Source organism: Pinus tabuliformis, chromosome 6 (assembly GCF_031772625.1).
Source record: "Pinus tabuliformis cultivar Carrire ecotype Pingquan chromosome 6, CPIR1, whole genome shotgun sequence".
Classification (NCBI taxonomy): Eukaryota; Viridiplantae; Streptophyta; class Pinopsida; order Pinales; family Pinaceae; genus Pinus; species Pinus tabuliformis.
Window position 1 is genome coordinate 110,435,086 of NC_142292.1, and position 22,304 is coordinate 110,457,389.

General features: G+C 35.1%; 1 protein-coding gene across 1 annotated transcript; it reads left to right on the plus strand.

The window, feature by feature from the left end:
* Positions 1–10,196: 10,196 nt before the first annotated feature.
* Positions 10,197–22,187, plus strand: LOC149257562 (uncharacterized). Its single transcript, XM_089414424.1, has 3 exons — positions 10,197–10,443; positions 10,535–11,492; positions 21,731–22,187. The coding sequence occupies exons 2-3, from the start codon at positions 11,095–11,097 to the stop codon at positions 21,798–21,800; spliced, it is 468 nt and encodes a 155-aa protein (XP_089270550.1). The 5' UTR covers positions 10,197–10,443; positions 10,535–11,094; the 3' UTR covers positions 21,801–22,187.
* Positions 22,188–22,304: the final 117 nt, after the last annotated feature.

The window sequence follows — 22,304 nt, forward strand, 5'->3', positions numbered from 1 at the left end:
GGCCTACAAGAAAAGTATCACAATAGAGGACACTGCCAAACTCTTCGTTGAACAAGTGTGGGTACATTTTGGGATCCCGCAGACCATTATATCAGATTGGGATAGTAGGTTCCCAATCACATTCTAGTCAAGCCTCTAGACACTGTTGAACACCAAGCTCACCAAGTCGGCTGCCTTCCATCACCAGACTGATGGCCAGACAAAGGTCGTCAGTAGAATGATAGTGCACATACTCTGCATGTACAACTCCAAGAATCCACGAACCTAGGCTAAGAGTCTTCCCTATGTGTAGCACAGTTATAACAGATCTCTCCATAGCTCGAGTGGTTGCAGTCCCTTTCAAGTGGGTCTAGGATTTCAACCATTGTGTCTGATTGATGCTTCCATGCCTCATGTGACTACATAGACAAAATCCACACATGTATTTTCTGAGGTTGATAAAGCGACCAAATTTATTGAGCGCATCCAACACATCCGCCATCAGGTTCACGACATCTTGGAGAAGTCAAATGCCAAGTAGAAGCAACGACATGATCAACATCGAGTGCCACACAAGTTTCATGTGGGCAACAAAGTTTGGTTGCATTTGCAGAAATAACACCTTACCGGAGCCTATCGGAAGCTCAAACCACTTTGATATGGTCCTTACACCATTACCAAGGTTGTGGAAGACAATGCTTTTGAGCTTAGCATTCCCCCATTCCTTGGCTTGCACCCAATGTTCAATGTGGACCGCCTTCGACCATACTTCCCACCATTACTGGACACATCAGACATTGCAGAACAACTCACACCAACAAAGTTAAACCCAGACTGCATGGAACATGCCACAACTGATTGGATTATGGACACACAGATCAAGAACAATCACTAGCAGAAGATCCAACTATATCAGGTTGTCAAAGCTAGCCAACTCCTGCACCAAGGCAAGTGGCTCACTAGGGACCAAGTTTAGTAGAAGTTTCCCCATCTCATGGAGGCACTCAACGCAATGGGGACCATTGCTTCCTAAGGGGGGAGGACCGCTCCAGGTGGATTTTGGTGGCCACCGACCTATTCCACTTGGACCCCCACCACTGTCTCTTTCAGTTTTTTTTAGTTTCCTTAATTGTAGCACAATTTACAATTTTGCTAGTTTTTCAGGTCTTGAACTTTCGGAGCCGTTTTGAGGCCCTAAATGACGTTTTTGGGAAAATCAGAGCAAACATGAGTTGTGAACTTATGTTTACCACTTGGATGTTTTATTCCTTAGATAGATATTTCTAACGAGGTATTGTGCGTGTCAAACATATATCGTATGCCAAAATTACGACCCTAAGAAGTTGATGTACCAATTTCCCCAAACAGGGCCCATAATTTTGGCGCTTCATCTCCTAGGGTTAGGTTTTTGGATGTTTGGGGTTTTCCATTGTTTCCCAATAATAAATAGACCTTCGAGCCTCATTGTAACACAATTTAGAGGCATGTAACAACCACATATCTTCTCAGAGATAAGCTACCATCACCTGAGCTAGTTGATTTCCATTCAGTTTGTAAGCTTATTTCAGTATTCGATATTAATGAAATGAAGTGTTATTTTTGTTGCATCACTGTATTTATGGTTATATCTATAATTTGTTATGTTCCTGTTTAAGTTTGGATCAGAGATCTATGCCTTGGTGCAAGCTGTGAAGAAGTGGAAACACTATATGATGGGAAAGGAGACAGTAATATACACAAATCACTAGCCACTATAGTACCTATAGGCCCAAAGTAAGCTACAACAAACCAAACATTACAAGTTGATGGAGTTTCTACAATAGTTTCATTTAGTGATCAAGTATAAGAAGGGAAACACCAAAAAGTTGGTTGACATGCTTTCAAGGCCATACACATCAAAGATAATAGCTTTGTGAAATGTGATGCACATGGAACCATTCACCCATGATGTTTACAAAGAGGCATATTTAGAGGACGAGGGCTTCAAAGAGGTATTTCAGTTGTTGTAGATCCATAGTTGTATGCACAATGGTGACAACATAGTTGACTATCATCTCTAGGATGGATTATTTTATAGGTTGGATAAATTATGTGTTCATATAAAACACTCTTATAATAGAGTAGTCCACAGTTGTACTGGTTAGTCCCCATTTGAAACTTGTTTTGGATATTTTCCACCTTCACCTTTAGATATTCCATATAGGCAATAAGGAATGAAGGATGATCTTACAGGGGATGCCTTAAGGGAAATATTTTTGTTTGATAAGATAAAACAAATCCATATGTAGGTATAGGAGACACTATAGAAATAATAGGAAAAATACAAGGCCATGCATGATCAACACTGAACAAAGAAGTCATTTAAAGTGGGAGATAGAGTATGCTTCCAGTTGAATAAGGAGAGGTTAAAGGGTATTGGTAAGAAAATCAAGGCTCTACAATATGGTCTATTTGAGATACTAGTAAAGGTGGGATATAACATCTATAAACTCAGTCTGTCCCCATTCATGCACATTTTCTCAATTGTGAATGTGGAGAATCTGAAACTCTATGAACCTTCCATGCTAGATCAAGAAGAAGAACATGTCCTGCCATATGTAGAGGATTTGGCAGTAGATGCTCAGGAAGAGTTAATAGAGAATACAATTGTGTAAAAGAGGTCCAGAACTACAAGACATGGGCAACATGACCTTTGGCAGATTGGATTGAAAGGTCAACTTCCAGGTAAAGCTAAATGGTACACTTGAGAGAAGGTGGAGGAAATTTTTTCTCACTTCCTTCAGTAGAATCTTTTGGGGACCAAAAACCTCCCAAAATTGGGAGGTGTGATTCAAATTGGATCATTATATTATTTTTTATCCATTTTGATGCTTTTAGAGTGAAAAAAGTGGAGGAATTAGCTCTCGGGGTCATTTTTATGGGAGAGACCCAGTTTGATAGACTAGGGTCTGAAACCTTTTGGGAGCATTTTGAGAATTGAATGACGTGTTTTTGGGGTAAAACTTAACCGCTTTAGTGCACCACCTTTTTTTCATTTTGAAACACAGAGAGACCTTTCCTATGATGCAACAATTGCTTCAATTGGAATACAAATGCAAAATCTATGACACTTTGAAGTTGTCCTTTATGTTTTGACCACCAATATTTGAGAGGATGCCATGACAACCCTCATTACTCATGGAAAATGGGATAGCCACGTGATCATGATGAAGATGAATCTAGAAGAGTCTATATTGTAACTCTAGTTAAGAGTTGTCTAGAAGAGTATATATTGTAACTATAGTTAAGTGTTGAAGGAGTCAAACCTAACCACTAGTAGGTTATCAGGCTACGTTATAACTGAGTCACTAGGAGGAAGAGGGGTTCCATTCTTTTCGAGTGCATTTATTCCATAAACAATTAGAATAACCGAGAGGGATAGAGAGAGAGTAAACAAAGAGGATTTGTGCGTTATAATAGCACACATGCAACACACATTACTTCTTTGTATTCACAAGCATTTTATATTCACAGAAATACAATCAAGCAATGTCACCTTCCAACTACATTTTCTCTCGAAAGGGTTTCCCAAGTTATATCTTATGTTAATCATGGTGTGTGAGTTTTATTTCGTTGTTCTCTATTTTTTGCATATTTAGAATTTGCATGCATACACAATAAACAATAATTTACACATCCAAAAATCTAAAGAGAAATAAACCCTTATAGTGTAGATTTCAGTTTTTTTTTTGAAGTATTATTCTATTATATATGTAATGAACCGTTCAATGAAATATCCATAGTAATTTATGGATTATTAAAACAGTCACATGTTGTTGAAATATGTATCATATCATATGTTGTTGAAATATACATTTATGTATAATATATTTATAGAAGTGAATTTTTATTTAAAATAGATAGATTTAGATAAATGTAATACATTTAAATTTGTTAGAGATAAATATTATTGATGGAATTTTGTTTATTTACATAGATAAAGTGATATTATAATAATATTTAAATAATAAAATTATATTTCATATTATTATTTATAATTATTTTAAGATAAATTGTAGAATTTGTATTGATATAATATTGTAGCAAATACTCATAGAGTTATAAAAAATGTTTAATGTTAAAGCTCTCACATTAAAAGATTGGCAGGTCAAAAAGATGTCATTTGCTTCTGTTTAAGATTCCAATTATATGTAGCTTACGATACAATATTAAACACAAATACCAAGAGGGAAATATAGTGAAAGGTACCCAAAAAGCTTAAGAGTTGAGAAGAACATAATTAGATATGATTCAAAAAGTGCATTGACTAATCATCAACTTCTTATATTTTTCTTTTGCATCCATGCTAGTTATTGCCAGCCGTAGAGTGATTGAACTATTCATTTATGTAAGGGGACTTTGAATTTCAAAAAGATGTCATTTGCTTCTGTTTAAGATTCCAAACTATATGTAGCTTACGATACAATATTAAACACAAATACCAAGAGGGAAATATAGTGAAAGGTACCCAAAAAGCTTAAGAGTTGAGAAGAACATAATTAGATATGATTCAAAAAGTGCATTGACCAATCATCACCTTCTTATATTTTTCTTTTGCATCCATGCTAGTTATTGCCAGCCGTAGAGTGATTGAACTATTCATTTATGTAAGGGGACTTTGAATTTCTACCTCTGGCACAAATTAAGTGAGTGGAGGAACAATAAACTTTTTCATGGGGTGGGATTCATTAGGCTTCTTTGTAGTAAACCGAATTGTGTGCCAATTTTGATACATGGGACTTGTTCATTGTATTATGGAACCTGTTATGTGTAAACCTTGCCATTGATGATTAATGTCCCAACCTTTTACTAGTGGCCATATTTGTTTGATAATTAACCACTATCTAATTTTCTTACAAGATATGAAAACAAACCACATTTTCAAATGTTTCTCCAATGTGCCTATATTTTTATAAAATTGAGGCTATTCAAAGAACAAGTAAAAGAGAACATTAAATATATACTTGATGATGGCATTGGAGTCCCAAACAAATATGAGACCAAAATATATAAAGCTTTGGCTAAGTTCCATTCTTATAATAAAATATAAACTTTGCTACATTATTAGATGAGATTCCCAAGCTCTATATATAAGTACATACTATTCACCTAACCCCTCTCACATCTTTCACTCTGGTATATTTTTATTATTTTAATATTAAAATATTTTTAAAAATATCATTTTTTATAATACATTACACTTTATATAAAAATATAAGTTTTTTTATTAATATTATTATTTCTAAATTTATAGAAATTTACCTTTCATAAAATTAGTGGTATTGTATGTACCATTGTTTTTTTCGTTATTATAAGTTTTCTCATTAAATGTTTCCATCGAATAATTTCATAGCAATTTCAAAACCTACCAACCCATAAAATAACAATAGTTAATTCATAGTGTTTTTTTCCAGATTGTTGATGTTATTTATAATAAGGATTTAAATATAATTAATGAAGTAAATTTTAAATTAATTTTTATATTAATTAGATTTATTTTAAACATATATCTATTAAGTATGGAGAGATCAATTTTTTAATAGATAGATTTTTTTATCAATTAATTTTATATTATAAATTAAGAAATTTACACGTTAAAAAATAGACTTTATATTTATTTTATAAATTCGAATTTAAAATAGATCTAAATTAATTTATATATTTTAAAAATTTTGTCATTCATATATATTTATATATATAATTTAAATAAATTTTATCTTTTTTGAATGTAATGTTTTTTGTGATATTTTAAAATGTAAAATATAGTGTTACCTTACAACATCTTTCCCACACTAAATTATATAACACTTTGTTGCTCTGGATACAATAATTATTAAACTTATACTTTATTTAAAAAATTTTAAACCTATATTTTTAAACTAATATAAATCCATTATGTTATTATTTACTACTAAAAATTAACAAAATAAATATTATATTTATTATAAAAAATTAATAACTAAATAATTTAACTAATCATCAACAATTACACAACATTATTATTATTATATATTTTTTCCATTTATTATAATAATCCCAAAACCAAATCAAATAAATAATATTAAAATTTATAATATATTTTTATAATTCAAATTATATATTTTTTATTATATAATTTATAATATATCTTTATAATTCGAATTATATATTTTTTATTTTTTATTATATAATTTATAATATATCTTTATAATTCAAATTATCCTTAACAAAAAAATCATATACATATATATATTATACCAATCTTATATATATATTATATATACCAATCTCTTATATATATATATATTTATCTAACCTATAATTTTTTTAATAGCAAAGCATTCTTGAGATTACTCTTTCATTACACTGGTGAAAAATGAATCAAAGTATCAATTGTCTTATTCACTCGAATGCTCCAAAAATAAACAATGTGTGAATCCACTAAGGACAACATTTGGGTAACGCGTGGCTAAGCCACAAGAATTCGTATATCCTACTCCATCACAGAGACGGCCCAACTGAAGTGCCTTGGGAATCTTAAGCTATACTCTCACCATGGAATATTTTCATTTTCAGATCTGCACATAATATATAAAGATGGCAGTTGTATTTTCTTCCATTAAAAGATAGTACAATGAATTTAATAATCTAAATCAAAGAATATTTTGGTAGCATGGGTCATAGACCCTTGACCTTTTTGAATGAAGTTTCAAAAAATTACTTTTCTATGCATGCACTTTGTGGTTGGGAAGAAGCTTTCCCAACCATGGTATTTATTTTGATTAATATTTATTAATATAATTATATGAGTTAAATGGTTAATTAATATGATATATTTAGTTTATTAATAAGTATGTAAAAAGTATCACACCAAATCTGATTATAAATTATTTTGATGTGTGACATCACATCATGTTATATTTTAAAATAAATAAAGTTATATAATTGTATAGTATTTTTTATGTTTGTTTGTTTGTTTTGATATATGATAAGGAGTATTTGTTTCAATTGATATTTACTAATATAGTTATATAAGTTAAATGGTTGATTAATAGTGACAAATTTAATTTATTTTATAAGTACATCAAAATTATGTTACTAATGTTTTTTCTTCAGAAAGAAAAGCTGTATTGTATTATAATGAGCGTGTATAATAGATCTTTCATAGATTATGTTACTAAAGTTATTATGCAAAAATGACATATATGTGTAATAAGTGGTTGACGTGTTTGCTATATATTTTTTATCATTATAATGGAGGGTATGCAATCATTTACAATGCATTGATTTTTTTTTATATATGTGCATGCCTAATGTGTGGATGCTTTATGTGTACTACTACTTTTTCAATAGGATTGTTAGCGCTAGGATAGTTGACAATTTGATGAATTTATTATTGAAAGATAGACATTAAAATGAGTACAAAGATTAAATAAATCTCCACAGTTTAATTTTGTACCTTCTTTCCATTCTAAAATATAATTACATATCAATATAAAGAAAACACAATAATATATAAAGAAAATTAAATTATATTATAAATTATGACCAAAGTTAAATTATATTATAAATTGTAAAATGTTTATAAAATATGACATTAAATATCAATATTATTAATATTAATATTATAATTGAATTTATACAAAACCATAGCGTAAAAAATTTATTCATAGTAAAAAAATTCATAAACTATCATATATATAGATATATTATAAAAGACCCACATATTACAACATTAAAAGTATTGATTTAAAAGTCTATTAAAACTATTTATTAATAATATTGATATTATACATTAAAAGAAAATAAGATAATTTTATTAATATTTAAATAATTAATAATAAATTAACAAAATTAAAAAAATAATATTAAATTTATAAAAATAATTTTTTTTTTCCACTAATATCTATCAAATAATTATAATAATAATTTAATATAATTCAAAATATAATTTAACATAAATATATAATTAAAATATAATAATAACTCCTATAATTAATTAAAAATAAAATAATTAAAAATTAATATTGGGTTTGGATTATACTCCAAAATTGTTTTTGCTTGGCTAAGAGTTCGTCTTACTCGGATATAAGGAAACATGTTAACAACCCAAGACCCAAAGACATTTGGTAGGAGTGATAGCCTACCCCTTATGGACCACCATCGAGTTATTCCAGGTGGCGTGGTTTTCCTTGAATCACGGTGATGAGTCAGCCTGCATTCACGAATAATAGTTAAAAGTAGATATCCTCACTCCTGATTTGACAAGAGTTATTATAATTTTTCCCACTTGTGAAAAAAATTAAAATTAATATTGATACAATATCCAATAAAATATTGTTGGTAGAGCGAGGGACACGTGGATATGGCAACACTTGCAACGCTTGGATCTAGATGGGTCTGAAGGCCTGGCTACGGCTACAAGGGGATGACCAACAACTGCACCTTGGTAAGGGGGAGAGGCATGGTGAAAAGCTGGGTGAACCTTGCTCGGAACCCAATTCCCCTAACCACTTGTGGGCACAGGGATACCTTAACTTGTCGCAGGCCAGGCAGGGCAGAGAAGCAAGGCATGAGCAGTCGCGTCGGGCTGAGGTGAATGGAACGATGAAGCTAACGATGTTGGAATGTCTACAGGGCACAAAGGAACAAGGCATGGCTCCAGCAAAACGTGGACGTGGCCGTGGCAGCAAGGGCCCGGACCCCCGGGCAGCTAAAAGACCAAGCACGACGGAAGGCCGCAGGGGCCACAAGCCTGCTGAGCACCTCATAGCAGAGGCAGCCGCGACATACAAGGATGAAACAGATGAAGGTATCTGTAAGCTGATTGATGACTGGGAAGATTAGATAAAACATGAAATGGAACCGGATGATGAGATAGAAGTCTGGAGGATGATGGTTCCTGACCCAGGGACTACACGAGGTAGAATTACACAATTCAAACACACCCTGTATCTGTATTTCTTGATGAAAAGTCTGCTTGGTAAAGCAATGGAGCAAATTTCTGTGGGGATGGCAGTTATAATGCAGGGCCTGCCCAATTACAAAAAAGACATGGAGAAAATCCTATTTTAGTTGCACAAATAGGACATCAGGATGGACCGTATTGACCGTCACATCCCTTGCATCGTGGAGCTATATGGAATGCCAGAGGCAACTGCTGAAGATCCTGCCCCTGTAGCCTCAGACTCTGAGGAGCAGAATGTCAAGAAAGATTAGTTTCCCTATGCTTAGTTTTTGTTTATGTGGATAGCATTTAAATTTCCAGTTGTTTATGTCAGTTGTCATAGTTATATAGTATTTGGACATGAGACTGAAACTTACCTAGCCTTGCTAGAAAGATTGAAGCAATTTTGTTTTTGGATGGCGTATAATGCTGACCAGTGGCCAACAGACTTGGTTTCCCCTCAGGGCGAGTTGAGGCCACCTGATAAAATTGTGTGGTGTAAATTTGCCCTATACATATAATAGAAAATGGATGGTCCTGCGAAGCATTACAAAAAAAAATCCAATAAAATATATATATAATTTTTTTTGATAATTAAATAATAAAAACAAAGAAACATTTCAAATATGTTATAAATAAAATTAAGAAAAACATATCAAATATGTTATAGGCAAAATTAAGAGAAAAAAAAATGATATCTCCCATAATTCCTGAAAAATAATATTTACAAATAGTTAAAAAACACTTAGGAATACATTCCAAATCAATGAAACTTAGTAACTTAGGAATGAGAGGCCGAGCATTCACGAATAGGTAAAAGTAACTTAGTAATACATTCCAAATCAATGAAAAAAACCAACTTGAGTGAGTAGTGGTTCTATGCTTTGAAGGTTCAAAGTAACTTAGTAATACATTCCAAATCAATGAAAAAAACCAACTTGCGTGAGTAGTGGTTCTATGCTTTGCAGGTTCAGAAGAAGAAAAGGTACAACAAAGTCTTGTCAACATGGAAGTAGAAGCCTGCTGGAACTTTACATGTAGTTTTAGATCATCCAGAAGCAAAACAGAGGGGGGAAAATAATTCTCAACATGATAAGTAAGCATAAAGACACATTCAAATTATTAAACAACTTTTTATTTCAATTGATTTAACTATTTGACACCCACTTTATTATTATGGAAGGGAGAGATTTGAACGTTACACCTCCACCCCTTTGGTTTTATATTACTTTAATTACGTCACTTTCCATTGCATTATTCAGGGTCGATATTGATAATGAGCTTCTTCTCCATTGGAGCATTGGCAAAATATATGAATTTCTGGGTGGGCAAAGTTGATTTTTGTAGTATGTGACCTATTATCTATTACAGAGTGGCATCTTCATCTTTATCTTTAGGGATTTTCTTTCGTGTATTTGCCTCCCATTTTGATTCCAAATTCTCAGAACCAGGATTTAGGATTTGGAGAGTTTGGGGTCGAAATAACACTACTCATGAATGTAAGATTCCCCAATGACTCTTTAGTGTATCACAGGAATCTGCCATCATACTCTTACATGGTCTGTGTGCTGTTATTATTATTTTGTGCAGGGGTGGCAATGAATGGGCTGATAAAGATGACCTCCCCTCCCTCTTTTTTCTTCCACTGGGAAGCATCAGAAGAAGGAGTCATGTTCTCAGAACAGCATTTCCCTCAGAATAAAGGAAACCCAAATCATGAAAGGTGAAAGACAGGCTTTTGCTTTCTGTTAAGAGTGGGAAGAAGGAAATTTATTTGTCAGGAATATGTATTACATGCTGCAATCTTGTTGCATTGGCTTACCTCCTTCGTTTTGTGGGTTCTACTGCGCTTTGAATGCGAGGGTGATCATCCGTATGGGTATTTCAGGGCATCAACAATGAATGAGTTCAGAGAGTGGAAAACAAGAATCATAGCAAAAGTGGGATTTGTTTTTATGGTCTATCTGTATACAATTCGTGTGATTTTATAGCAATAGGAGCTTTCTGCAAATCGAAGTAGAAGTGGATCGAAAGCATGCGGAGGCTGTAGGTGGAGATTGGGGTTTAGGGCAGGCCAAAAATACGATCTTAGCATGGAATGGATTGAACCCGCAACCAAGCTGAGGTGAAAAAGTCAGGAATTCATTTCAATGGAAAAATCTCCAAAGGGTTGTGCCCCCCACATCTGCTATTGCTATTGCTGCCGTCCTACAGGGTCAGAGGTTTCGACTTCTTCTTTTTCTGCAACAAACAAGGTGGAAGCAGTGCATCCTTCCAATTGGCAGGGATGTGATGGTCATATGCCCACTGTAGGAGGTGACAACTCTCTGGTGAAGGAAGAGGGCGGAGTGCCTCTCAAAAGCAATTTGAAGAAGCCATCATCTGGGTCTTTAAAGGACCCTACTGCGGATAGACATAGAAGCCCAAATATGAGTCCTGTTACAGAAAATTGCGAGCATGGGGAGACCAATACTAACAGCAAGAGAAAAGTACAGTGGACTGATGCACATGGGCAGGAACTAACTCAAGTTAAAGAGTTTGAACGCAGGTTGGCTCTTTCCGAGATTTTGTGCTTGTTGATCGCATGATTGTCTTGGTTATTTATCTTGTGAATGTTGTCTACGGTTCCTTGGATTTTTAAATATATAATTAACTGCAACTAGGATTTTATTTTTGAATCCAGGTAAGTTAGATTTGCAAAATTATCCACATAATTTTCTTATCTATTTTTTCAATCTGAAACAGATTGAACATCTTTTGAACTTCAATTCTTTTACACATCCTCATTTGCCATTTTCCCCAATATTGCTATATGAGAACTTATATATACACACACGTGGACACATATATGGATGCAAATATGTATATACTCCAATCTTAATATGTGTATGTGTTGAGGAACATTTTCCATATTTCTTCTGGCAATTCACTTCTTGAAAACATATTTCCACTAGAAGTAATTAATTAATTATTTTCAGAAAATTTATTTATCTTCCTTTCTGAGGAAAACCTTGTGGAGAATTGTGGAGAAATGCAAGGGCTGCTTTCTCACATTCGTGAATGGAATTCTTAGTAAATTAGTCCATATCTTCTGACATGGAACTAGCCAAATACATAGCAACGATGGTGACAGCTGGTTGAACTAACCCCTCTGGTTAAAATGTTTGGAAACATCTTGTCTCACTTTCAAACACTTACACAAGAGTGAGATTGATGGTACTTGCCAACTCCAATCAGCTCACATAGGGTAAACGTGTCACAAGTAGGAATTAAATCTGGGTAGAAAAGATAGCAACTTCTCCTCTTGGCCACCTGAGCTAGACCTAGTTGACATTTCTGCTTCTAATTACTGATTACAATAACAAAGTAAATGCCTTTTACCATCTTCTAATTACTGAATACAATAACAAAATAAATGCATTTTACCCATCTTTCTCCTGGCAATCCACTTGTCAAAAAACATATTTATGAGATTTTGTAACTTGTTCTTGTTCATCTCATGATTGTCTTTGTTATTTATTTCTTGTGTATGTTGTCCAATGACTGCAAGTCTCTAGGTTTGATATTCTTTAACTTTTTGAACCCCAGTAAGTTAGATTGCCAAAAATATTCACATAATTCTCTGCTCTAGTTTTTCAAAAAGAAACAGTTTGAACATCCTTTGAACTTCAATTCTTCTTTTACGCAACCTCATCTGCCATATATATGTATAGTATATGAAACAAACATGGATGTAAATATCTATATACACAAATCTTAGCAGTTATGTTTGGAAATATCTTGTCTCACCCGCAAGTACTTAACTGACAATGAGATATCTGGTACCTTGCCAGCTCCAATTGGTCCACCAAGGGCAAACATGTCACAAGTGTGATTAGAACCTTGGTGGGTAGGATGACAACTTCTTTTCGCTAGAACCAATTGATGTGTCCACTTCGAATTATTGAATGCAATATCACAATAAATCCATTTTTCTTCTGGAAATTCACTTGACAAAAAACATGTTTCCGTTATCAATTATTGAACACGATACCAAATAAAATATACAAATTCAGGACAATTCATTGAAATTAATCTACATAATATTCAATTTATTCATAGATGCTCGTGATAGTGGTGAAGGGGATTGAGTTTTGCAGCACATTTTAAACATGTAAATGACTCATTTAGGATCATCCCTTACTGAAAGAAAAGGGTGTACATGGAGTTGGTTAAGTAACGGCATTGCTAAAAGCATTAAGGTATCTGTCAACCCCAGTCTACGATATTACATGATCGGTAAATGGTTTTTTTTCCTTGGAAAAAAATCATAATTTTTCATTAGCATAATGATCAATTACATTCTGTAAATGCATACTCCTGTATGTATCTCCTTTGCCATCTAAGGCAGATTCTGCTGAAAATGCTTTCTAAAAACTTCTTCTCTGTATATGAAGCACATAATATATGAATTTCTAGAGAAGCTGTCTGGTATACAGGACCTGTGAATGTTACATTTAAACTTCCAATTTTGCTCGCATTTTGTGTGATTTATACACATTGTTTACAACTATTTCCTTCAGCCCTTTGACATCAGTTTAACTTTCTTCAATGAGTTGGATTGAATACATTATACAAGGAATTTTCTTTGGTGATGTAATTTATTTGCAGGCTGTTCTTTTGGGAATTTAGCTCGGTTCTTTTTGTTCAGCTTTTGGCCTATGTTTGCTACTTTTTGAGTTTTCGTTTTTTGAAGCTGTTTAGTCAAAAACTATCATCTATAACTTAAGTGAATCTCCCGTACAAAATCCCTTAGTTTTACCAGATTTCTTTATTTCTCACCAGTGTTAAATGTGTGTACCTTTGACATCTATGCATTCTCTGTGGCAGCGTTTATGCCAGCTATTGTCAAATACTTCCACTCCTATCAGCTCCAAGAGTTTTACTTTGATGAGCTTAGTGACTTTTTAAGTGCCTCCAAGTCCTGCTTGACTTCCCTTTCAATCCTAAAGAACTTCTGTTGAAACTTGTCAGTATTGACCCACTTCTTGACTCTGTAAGCTGCAAATTTCTCAAGTCTAGGTGACTGCTGTCCTAATGTTTTTTCACTAAATAAGTCAAAATGTAATTTATTTAAAAGCAGAAAATTGAGTTTCTGAAGTTTGAACATTGTATCAATCACACAACAGCTGTAAAATTGAACAGCGGAAGAAATGACACACATACACAGGGATTTCTCGTTCTAATCAGCTTTTCATTCATTTGATAAAAGTTTACAAGGTGATCCTGTAGCCTTCTTTTAATCAGCAGTTATATGGTCATTAAATCTTTTAGATCTGAAGTGTATGGCCTGTGTAAGAAAAGAAAAAGCTACAGCAGTACAGCCTGCTCTTTTCTGCCTGTTTTGAATCACTCTTCCTTCCTCTAAGTGCTGAAGCACACTTAAGCAATCACTGGAGATAAAGTATTTCCTGCAAATCAGTACTGCCAGTGCATGGAAAAGACTGATATATCAGTGTACGGTCTGCTGTATTTGCTAGTCACTTAAGCAGTCTGCTTCTCTTCTCCTTGAATGCATTCTGTCATTCCTTCAGCTCCCTTGTTCTCTTTTCTCGTGAGGTTGGCCTCTCCTATCTTGTCCTATTTATGCTTTGAGAGAAGATAACGAATCTCCTTAATCCTAGCAATTAATCTCCTCAATTTTAGCTGCCACTTATCTCAATCATGAGATGTATGGTGAAGATTAGGTCCTAATTTAAGTCACTAATGTTCGAGAACCTCAAAACATTTCATTTAGATTCCTAAGTCAAATCGATTTCCAAACTAAAGACTTTCACTTTTCTTTTATTTTTCAAGTGAAATGACAAGATATAATTATTTCCCACTTTTCCTAAGTGGTAACTAAGGAAATGTCTTGAACCACTTCTTTCATGTTCATGCTAAACCTGTGCAAGAAGTTCTTTCTCGAGCTACATTTTTCAACACTCCCTCTCAACAAGGAAGGAATTCCGTGTTGAACTTATGCTTATACAATATAAGATCCTTTTTAAATTTTTTTTAAATGAGCATTGATCAATCATTCATTAAATTCGAAACATTAAATATATGTAAACTATGTTCAATATTTGGGTATACAATGGCATATAGCAGCCTAAGAAAAAAGCTCCAAGTGATCTTCAACAAGAAAGGATCAAAGGTTTCAAATAGAGACTAGGGTTGCAATAAAGCAAATAGGTTTAGGGTTGTTAGATATGCATAAACAACAAGAAAAGAGGTGACATCACCCTTCAAATGAGCACAATAAGCCACCAAAAGTATGATGTCACCCTTCAAATAAGCACAATAAGCAACCGAAAGGAGAGATAAGAGCTAATGAGTGCTCCATACTCCAAGGTGTATCTCAAGGATCATGTGTAAGCCATCCAAAGTCTCCCCATGCCAACACGACATGTCCAAGGTGCCCTATGTTAGCCTCAAAGGAGCAAAAGGGGTAACATGGCACAAAATAGCTCAAGCATTGTAGCTCCAAAGTGATGTACAAGCCCTCCCTTGTCATCTCAAGCATGAAAATCATCATCTAGGCTCTGGAACAAGCGATGCCCATCAAACAGTGTCAAGGACAGCCTGGGGGCATCGTGGGTCCACTGGGTACATCATCAACATTTCAACACCAACCTTCATGAGCTCAATGTTTCAGCATTTGGGGGTTCCTCGAGGTGTTAGGCATCACATCAAGTCATCAAATAGCCCAACGCTCTACTCTGGTAGGCAATGTTGCATCATTAAAATTAATCTCTCTCTCTCTCTCTTTTTGCACTGGATAGTACGACCTCTATTGCTTTGCTGAGGAGGTGGGGCAATCACCTCAAGAAGCCTCTGCTACTGTGATGAGAACCACCTGACAAAACCTCCTCAAGATCAAGTGTAAATCAACAATCATTAGGTAACTAAAACCATGGATGCATCATAGTGGACCATACTTAATGTTAGGGGCACAACCAATACTTCACACAAAGATCACCTTCAAATATCTAACTAGACCAAGTCTCGTATAAGTGTTCCCTCTCTTATGTTAGGGATGGCTAGATGGATAACCCTATTAGGTGTTTCCAACCCTCAAGGGGAAGTGACAGGTTCTGGGATAACCCTTCAATCCATAGGTGCAAATGAAAATGGTGGTAATGGAGTGGGCATGACTTTAGGGCAAGGTGCATCTTGATTGTATAAATGTAAGGAGCGAGAAATTGTGGAGGATTGAGTTACCTCTTTCCTTAGCCCATTTTTTCCACCTGTTTGGTGCACCTTTTACTTCTTTATGATAATGCCTTGATATGGGTGCATAGCTCAGGAGCCCAAGTGTGCATTTGAGAAATTTAGCATCTATTACCCCTTAATCAGGGTTGGGATAATACAAGGGTTCCTTTTTATGGATGGAGCATCAAGTGCTCTAGGAATCGAGTGATGGCTAAGGAGAGGAGTAGGGCTCATGCTAGGCTTTTGCCCACACGCTAATTTTTTTTTGTCTTAGCCATCGTTTGCATTTTGTCTTATTCTTTCATTGTGGCTTTGTTTGCTTTTATCTTTTTTTTAGCTGCATCAACCTCTAAGGCAAAGTTTTCTGGCCTAGACTTGAGGATCAGAAGGTGCCAATTCCCATGGCCAATGACCACCAGTTTGGAATAGAGGAAATGATGGAAAGTGGTAAGTATGGAATATCATGGATTCGCTAGTTCAATTAGTGTCTCCTTAGTAGTGTGACAGTGTCCTTCTTATAACCCTAAGGCCTTAGAGGAGGTCCCACTGGACTAGAGTGAAAATCTAACCTCCCATCTGAAGTGAGAGAACAAGAATATAATCAAGATCGGTCAATCAACCAGATCATCCCTTGATTCATATTAGTATGCCCCAAAACATTAACCAAAAGCACATGATTACAAAATGGTTAAAGCACCTGTTGATGGATGACCTACCTTTCTTCAAGAAGGAATCCCTAATGGGAGAAAGAAATTTGACTAGAGCAATATGTGGAGGACCTATGGCATCATGTCATGTGCTGATCAATAGGGTTGCTGACTGGTTGGTTGTCCAAGGAGGAGAAAAGTTTCTCCTATAGATTACCCACTTTTTGGTGGGTAGCATGTGTTGCGATACTTGAGAGGTACAATAGAGTATGGTCTTAGGTATCTTGGAGTAGATGGAGTGAAGTTGTAGGGAAATACAGACTCAAATTGGGTAGGGAGTGCAGCAGATAGGAAGAGCATCTTATGGTGCTACTTTAGTCTTGGATCAATGATGATTTCTTAGTTCAGTAGGAAGCAGAATTCCATGGCACTCAGTTCAGTAGAGGCAGAGTATATGGCAACAAGTGTGGGGATGAGTTGTTTGCAGGATTATTTGGTCAAGAGTTGGCGTTGGAGCCTACAGTGATATGCTGTGATAATCAGAGTCGTATCAAACTCTGAGAATCTTGTGTTCCATGACATGTCCAAGCATATTGAGATCAAGTATTACTTCATCAGAGATGTGATCCAGAAAGGGGCAGTGAAGTTTCAATATATCTTTATAGATGAGCAGATTGTAGACATATGTTGGGTATGTGTTATATTCTTTGCATGACTATGCCCACGTGTTGTAAAAATGGGCAATACGCAGCAGGGGGTGGAAGCCTTTTGTGTGGGGGTTGCCCCCAAAAAATATTTTTGGGCAGTTTTTTGCATCCGTTTTTGGCAATTTTTGACACATGGTTTTTGCTAAAAGCAGTTTTGTGGCACATGGTGGTTTTGTAGTTTCATTTAAGGAACTACGGTTGTATTCTAATCCATTGTAAATGGATTATTGGTTTATGGATGCCGCAAGATATATATTGTATTGTGATACTATTCAAAGGAATATATATTGAAAAATCTTGTTGATTTTCTCGGTTTTGGGTTTCTAGGATAAAATCTCTATGTTTATGTGTGTGTTTGCTGTTGCATCTTTTCTGTTTATTAAGAATCTCTTTGCAACAATTAATTATACAGGGTTAAAACCTACAACATTCTCACCAAACCATTGGTGAAAGGGAAGTTTGTGTTTTACAGGGACAAGCTAGGAGTCACTCAACCCTTCTCAGGTCCAGATCTGCTTCACTATTGAAGCTTGAACATCTCACCGCTAAAACCATCCGACAATTCCCTACTACAGGTTGCAGCCCTATCTATACATGGATTTTTGGAAAGTTTCAGCAAATTTGCTTTGATACGATGTTGAAATTTCTCAAATCATGGTAACAGATTCTGCACTTCAAAGAATAATCAAACCTTAGCTTAAAACTGAAACATAACAAAACTGCAATCTCTGAATACTAGAATTGACAAACACATGGTGCTGGAAACACTAAAAGGGAATACATGGAAAAACGATGCTCTCAAATCTTCATCACTGTTTTATAAAATTTGGAACTCTAATGCTGTAGCTCAAAGCTTGCACAGTGGTGTGCCCTTCATCCCTTTTATAGAATAAGAAATGAGGGAAGATACAGGGTATCTGGACTCATGCATCAGATGCCCCTAACTTATGGAGTCAAACAACCCTAATCAATTCAACCAGCACACCCCCCTGCATGAATAGCAGTGCCAAAAATAAAGCACCCCAACTGGAGGTTGCCTGTGGCATGTATGCATGCAGACCTCTCCTTGGGATATTTTCCCTCTCTCAGCAGCTCATGAGCACCCTAACTACCTAGGTATCTGTGTCCTCCCTGAGTGGCTCATGCAATCACCCTACTACAAAGGGATCTGTGTCTTATAATATTAGATGATGCATACAAAAATCAAACTCTAGTTATCTGAAAGCTAAATCTGAAGAGTGGTTCTAATTTTTGAAATATTTTAAGGGTGGCATATGGATTCTGAAGGCATGCATGCACTCCCTCCATATCTCGTTTACATAACTGCTGTGTGCATCCTTTTTTCCACCAGTGCTGTATCTTCCTACCCAATGTCCTCTCTTTGCCGCTGCACACAGGAACCGAGAGCAGTCCAGCTGGAGTGCCATTACTGCTGAAGAATACTGGCTGTCCAATCAATGTAAAAAATCTAACATCAATAACCTGATGATCTTCATATTACTTTATTGTATGATCCATTGGCTAAATTGGTTTTTTCAGGCTTGGTATGGTGATTGCATTGTGGGTAATCATTTACAGTAGCATGGAAACTATTGTGTACCTTAGTTGGATGAGTACAAGTCTGCTTCTGAATTTTACCAACAGTCCATGACTCATCTATAGGTATTTTTTTTTGTCAAATCCTTCCTGTTCAAGCAATCTACAACTCTTTCTAGTGGTCATTCTTGCTCTAAATAACTTTCTCATGCCATACCTGTCAGCAAGCACAAATCATCCTAATGAATGGAGCTCCGACTATATTCTATGTGCATTATTTCCTTACAAAATGGTTTGTGAATGGAGTATAGCTTTGATCGCTTAATGATGTGTGAAAATGACACTAGCCGATACAGGAGGCTTCCCCAGTTCTTCCTAGTATGTATGATACAATTGAAATGATATTTACTTCACTCTCAAAATCTATGACCACAGTTGGCACCCTTTTCCCTAATAATGTTACCAGGGTTTCTATGTTCCCCATCTCAATCCCACACATATGTCAGCTCCACGTAGTTTTCTTGAGGCATTTTCTTGAGGCACTGGTCTTCATTAAAGTTTCTACTTCACAAGTTCATACAAGTCAGCAGGTAGCTGACTTTTGCAGTCAAAGAATTTGAAGGAAGTAACTGATTTTCCATGGGATTACTAGGAGGCGGTAAAGATGGAAAAGGTAGTGAAGGTGTTGTAGGTGGTGGAGATGATGGAGGTATTTAATGTTAACTTAAAAAGGGATGATGAAAAGGTGTCAATTTTGGTGAAACGAAGCAAGAATTCATGTCTGGATAAGCAGTGTGAACTGGGCGTTATGCGTACGCTTGTGCCTTCAAAAACAGCGAAGGATATACATGTTTCTAATTTGTCCCATTCTTTGTGCCACCCAATTGTTCTCGCATCTGGTGCTCTTAATCTCTCCCAATGCAAATCTAGACACTACTACAATGCTTTGTGTATTCAACAATGGAGCCTAAATGTGTTCCTTTCAATGGCTCATTAAAGGTAATTCATACAAAAACTAACATATTTAGTTCTTACATTCATCAACATTTTATTGAATGAACAAATGACACACTAGTGCAATGAAAATAAGACTACAAAAAACACTATAGGCAATACCCCTTTAATTCTAATGGATTGTAATTATGTAATAATCTTTCTTGGCTCTCGCTGTTTATTCAGAGGGTCTGATTATATGTACGAGATTGGTTACAAAATTACAATGACTACAAAAAAGTATAAAACTGACATCCTTTCCAATTCCAAATATTTGTTTTTACTTCTCCTATCGATTCGCTTGCATTCTTTTATGTTTTCTGTACTGTTGGCATTGGCAAAATTCTAAACTACCCCAGGTACTTTTATGTTCCACATCCTTTGGTTCACTGTCCTCTGTCTTCCACAACCCACACTTGTGGCGCCTTTGTCTTTTGTAATTTAGTCTTGCAATACTTTTATGGCTTGCAGCCTAGCTTTCTGTTACTCTTATGCCTTGCAACTGTTACCTAACCTTGTGGCACTGTTACACACTATAACTTAAGTGCCTTAACCAAATACTGCAACTTATCCTACTTGAAGTGCCTTAATGAGAAACTGCAACTCTTTCAACCTATCAGATTTGTGGTCTTTTCTTGATCTGCAGCATAACCTTGCAGCCCTTTCCCAGCATACAATAATTTTTCAGCCTCAACACTGATGTACACGTGAATAAAAATCTATGGGTTTTCTATAACTTCTTTCAGAAGCATCACGATTCACAACTAAGCAATTTAAACAGCATGATATGGTTCCAAACATGTCTACTTCCAAATATCATGGAGTAAACCATGACAGAAAACTACGTGGCATTATGTTATGGTCCTCAGCTCAAGCTGTATTAATATTGAATCTGCTTATGTGATAGTCAAAAAGTTAAAACATAAAGTAGTGAACAGGTTCCCCATCTCATTTCTTCATTGGGTAATTGAAAAATAGACCAGGCAGCTGCGGAGTAAAGATTAAAAGCTCATAACCTCATAGCCAAAGAAATGCAAATAATTGGAAATCTAGAATTTCCAAAAGTCATCTTCATAAAAATTGCAAGTTCTACTACTATTTATATAGCTATAATCTAATGTATCTTGTTATAACTAATCAAATTGAAATGAGAGTTGACATAAAAAAATTGGTTAACTGATCACTTTGTTGGTATTGTTTCGGAATCCACCAAATTTAAAAATTAGCCAATCATTGTTTCTTTCTTATCCTCTAATAATGTTTTAGGAATTATACGTAAAGTAATTAGGATATGCTCTACATGTTGATGGTGTTAGTGGAGGTGCAGTTTATTGTTTTGCAGGTTTTGATTCTCTGCTTCATTTGTATTCCTCTGCAAAATTTATGCTCTTGCAGCTCGCTTTCTGCAAGTAAATTAGGATTCAGTGCTCTAGGTCACAAAGTTGTGGGGGTTATTAGTTAGTGATGTCCTGGAATCACCTGCGGATAGTATTTGTAGTTCCTCTGCTTGCAACCATATCTTATTCTGTATACTCTGATTATTTTCTATTCATCCTCTAATTGTATTAGTCATTTAATTTTCTTAATTCTGAATTCTTTGTGCCATCTTTGCTCCACAGCTTCTGATGCTAACATTGCATGATTATTGTTTTTTTCTCTTTTGTTTACAGTGACTCAGGTTGGTCAGATGATGAATACATAAGGGAATCCAATGAATCTTGCCAATGTGTTATTCAATGATCTTGGGTGTCCATGAAGCAGACAAGAATGGAGTATAATGGAATCAGAATCATAATGCTACGAAAATTCTGTAACTTAAGACAACACAACCAACGGTAGCATGGTTGACAAAGCCAGCAGCTTTGTGACAATTTACTTGATTAAATTTGAATGTTTGGGGTTCGTAGTCTTGAAAGCTGACCAAAACCTAGGATGAAAAATAGTTGTCCAGCATTTGTACACGTGGAAAATGTCAAAGCACCATTCATTTGGATATCTTAGAAAATAAATTCTGGTAAAGCCCGGTTCTCAATTTTGGCTGCACATACTGACATGGCTTTCTACTTATTCTGTAGGGGCTTCCTCTATCGACCATGCTTCTGCACATGGTCTGTGTAGGTACATTTATTGGAGAGTACAAACTTCTAATGAATGTCTGGCATGTTTCAGTTCATCATCTTTCCAGTCTTGCTTTGACTTCTTGTTTTGGGAGCTTTCTTGCTACTTTGATAGATCGATTGCTCC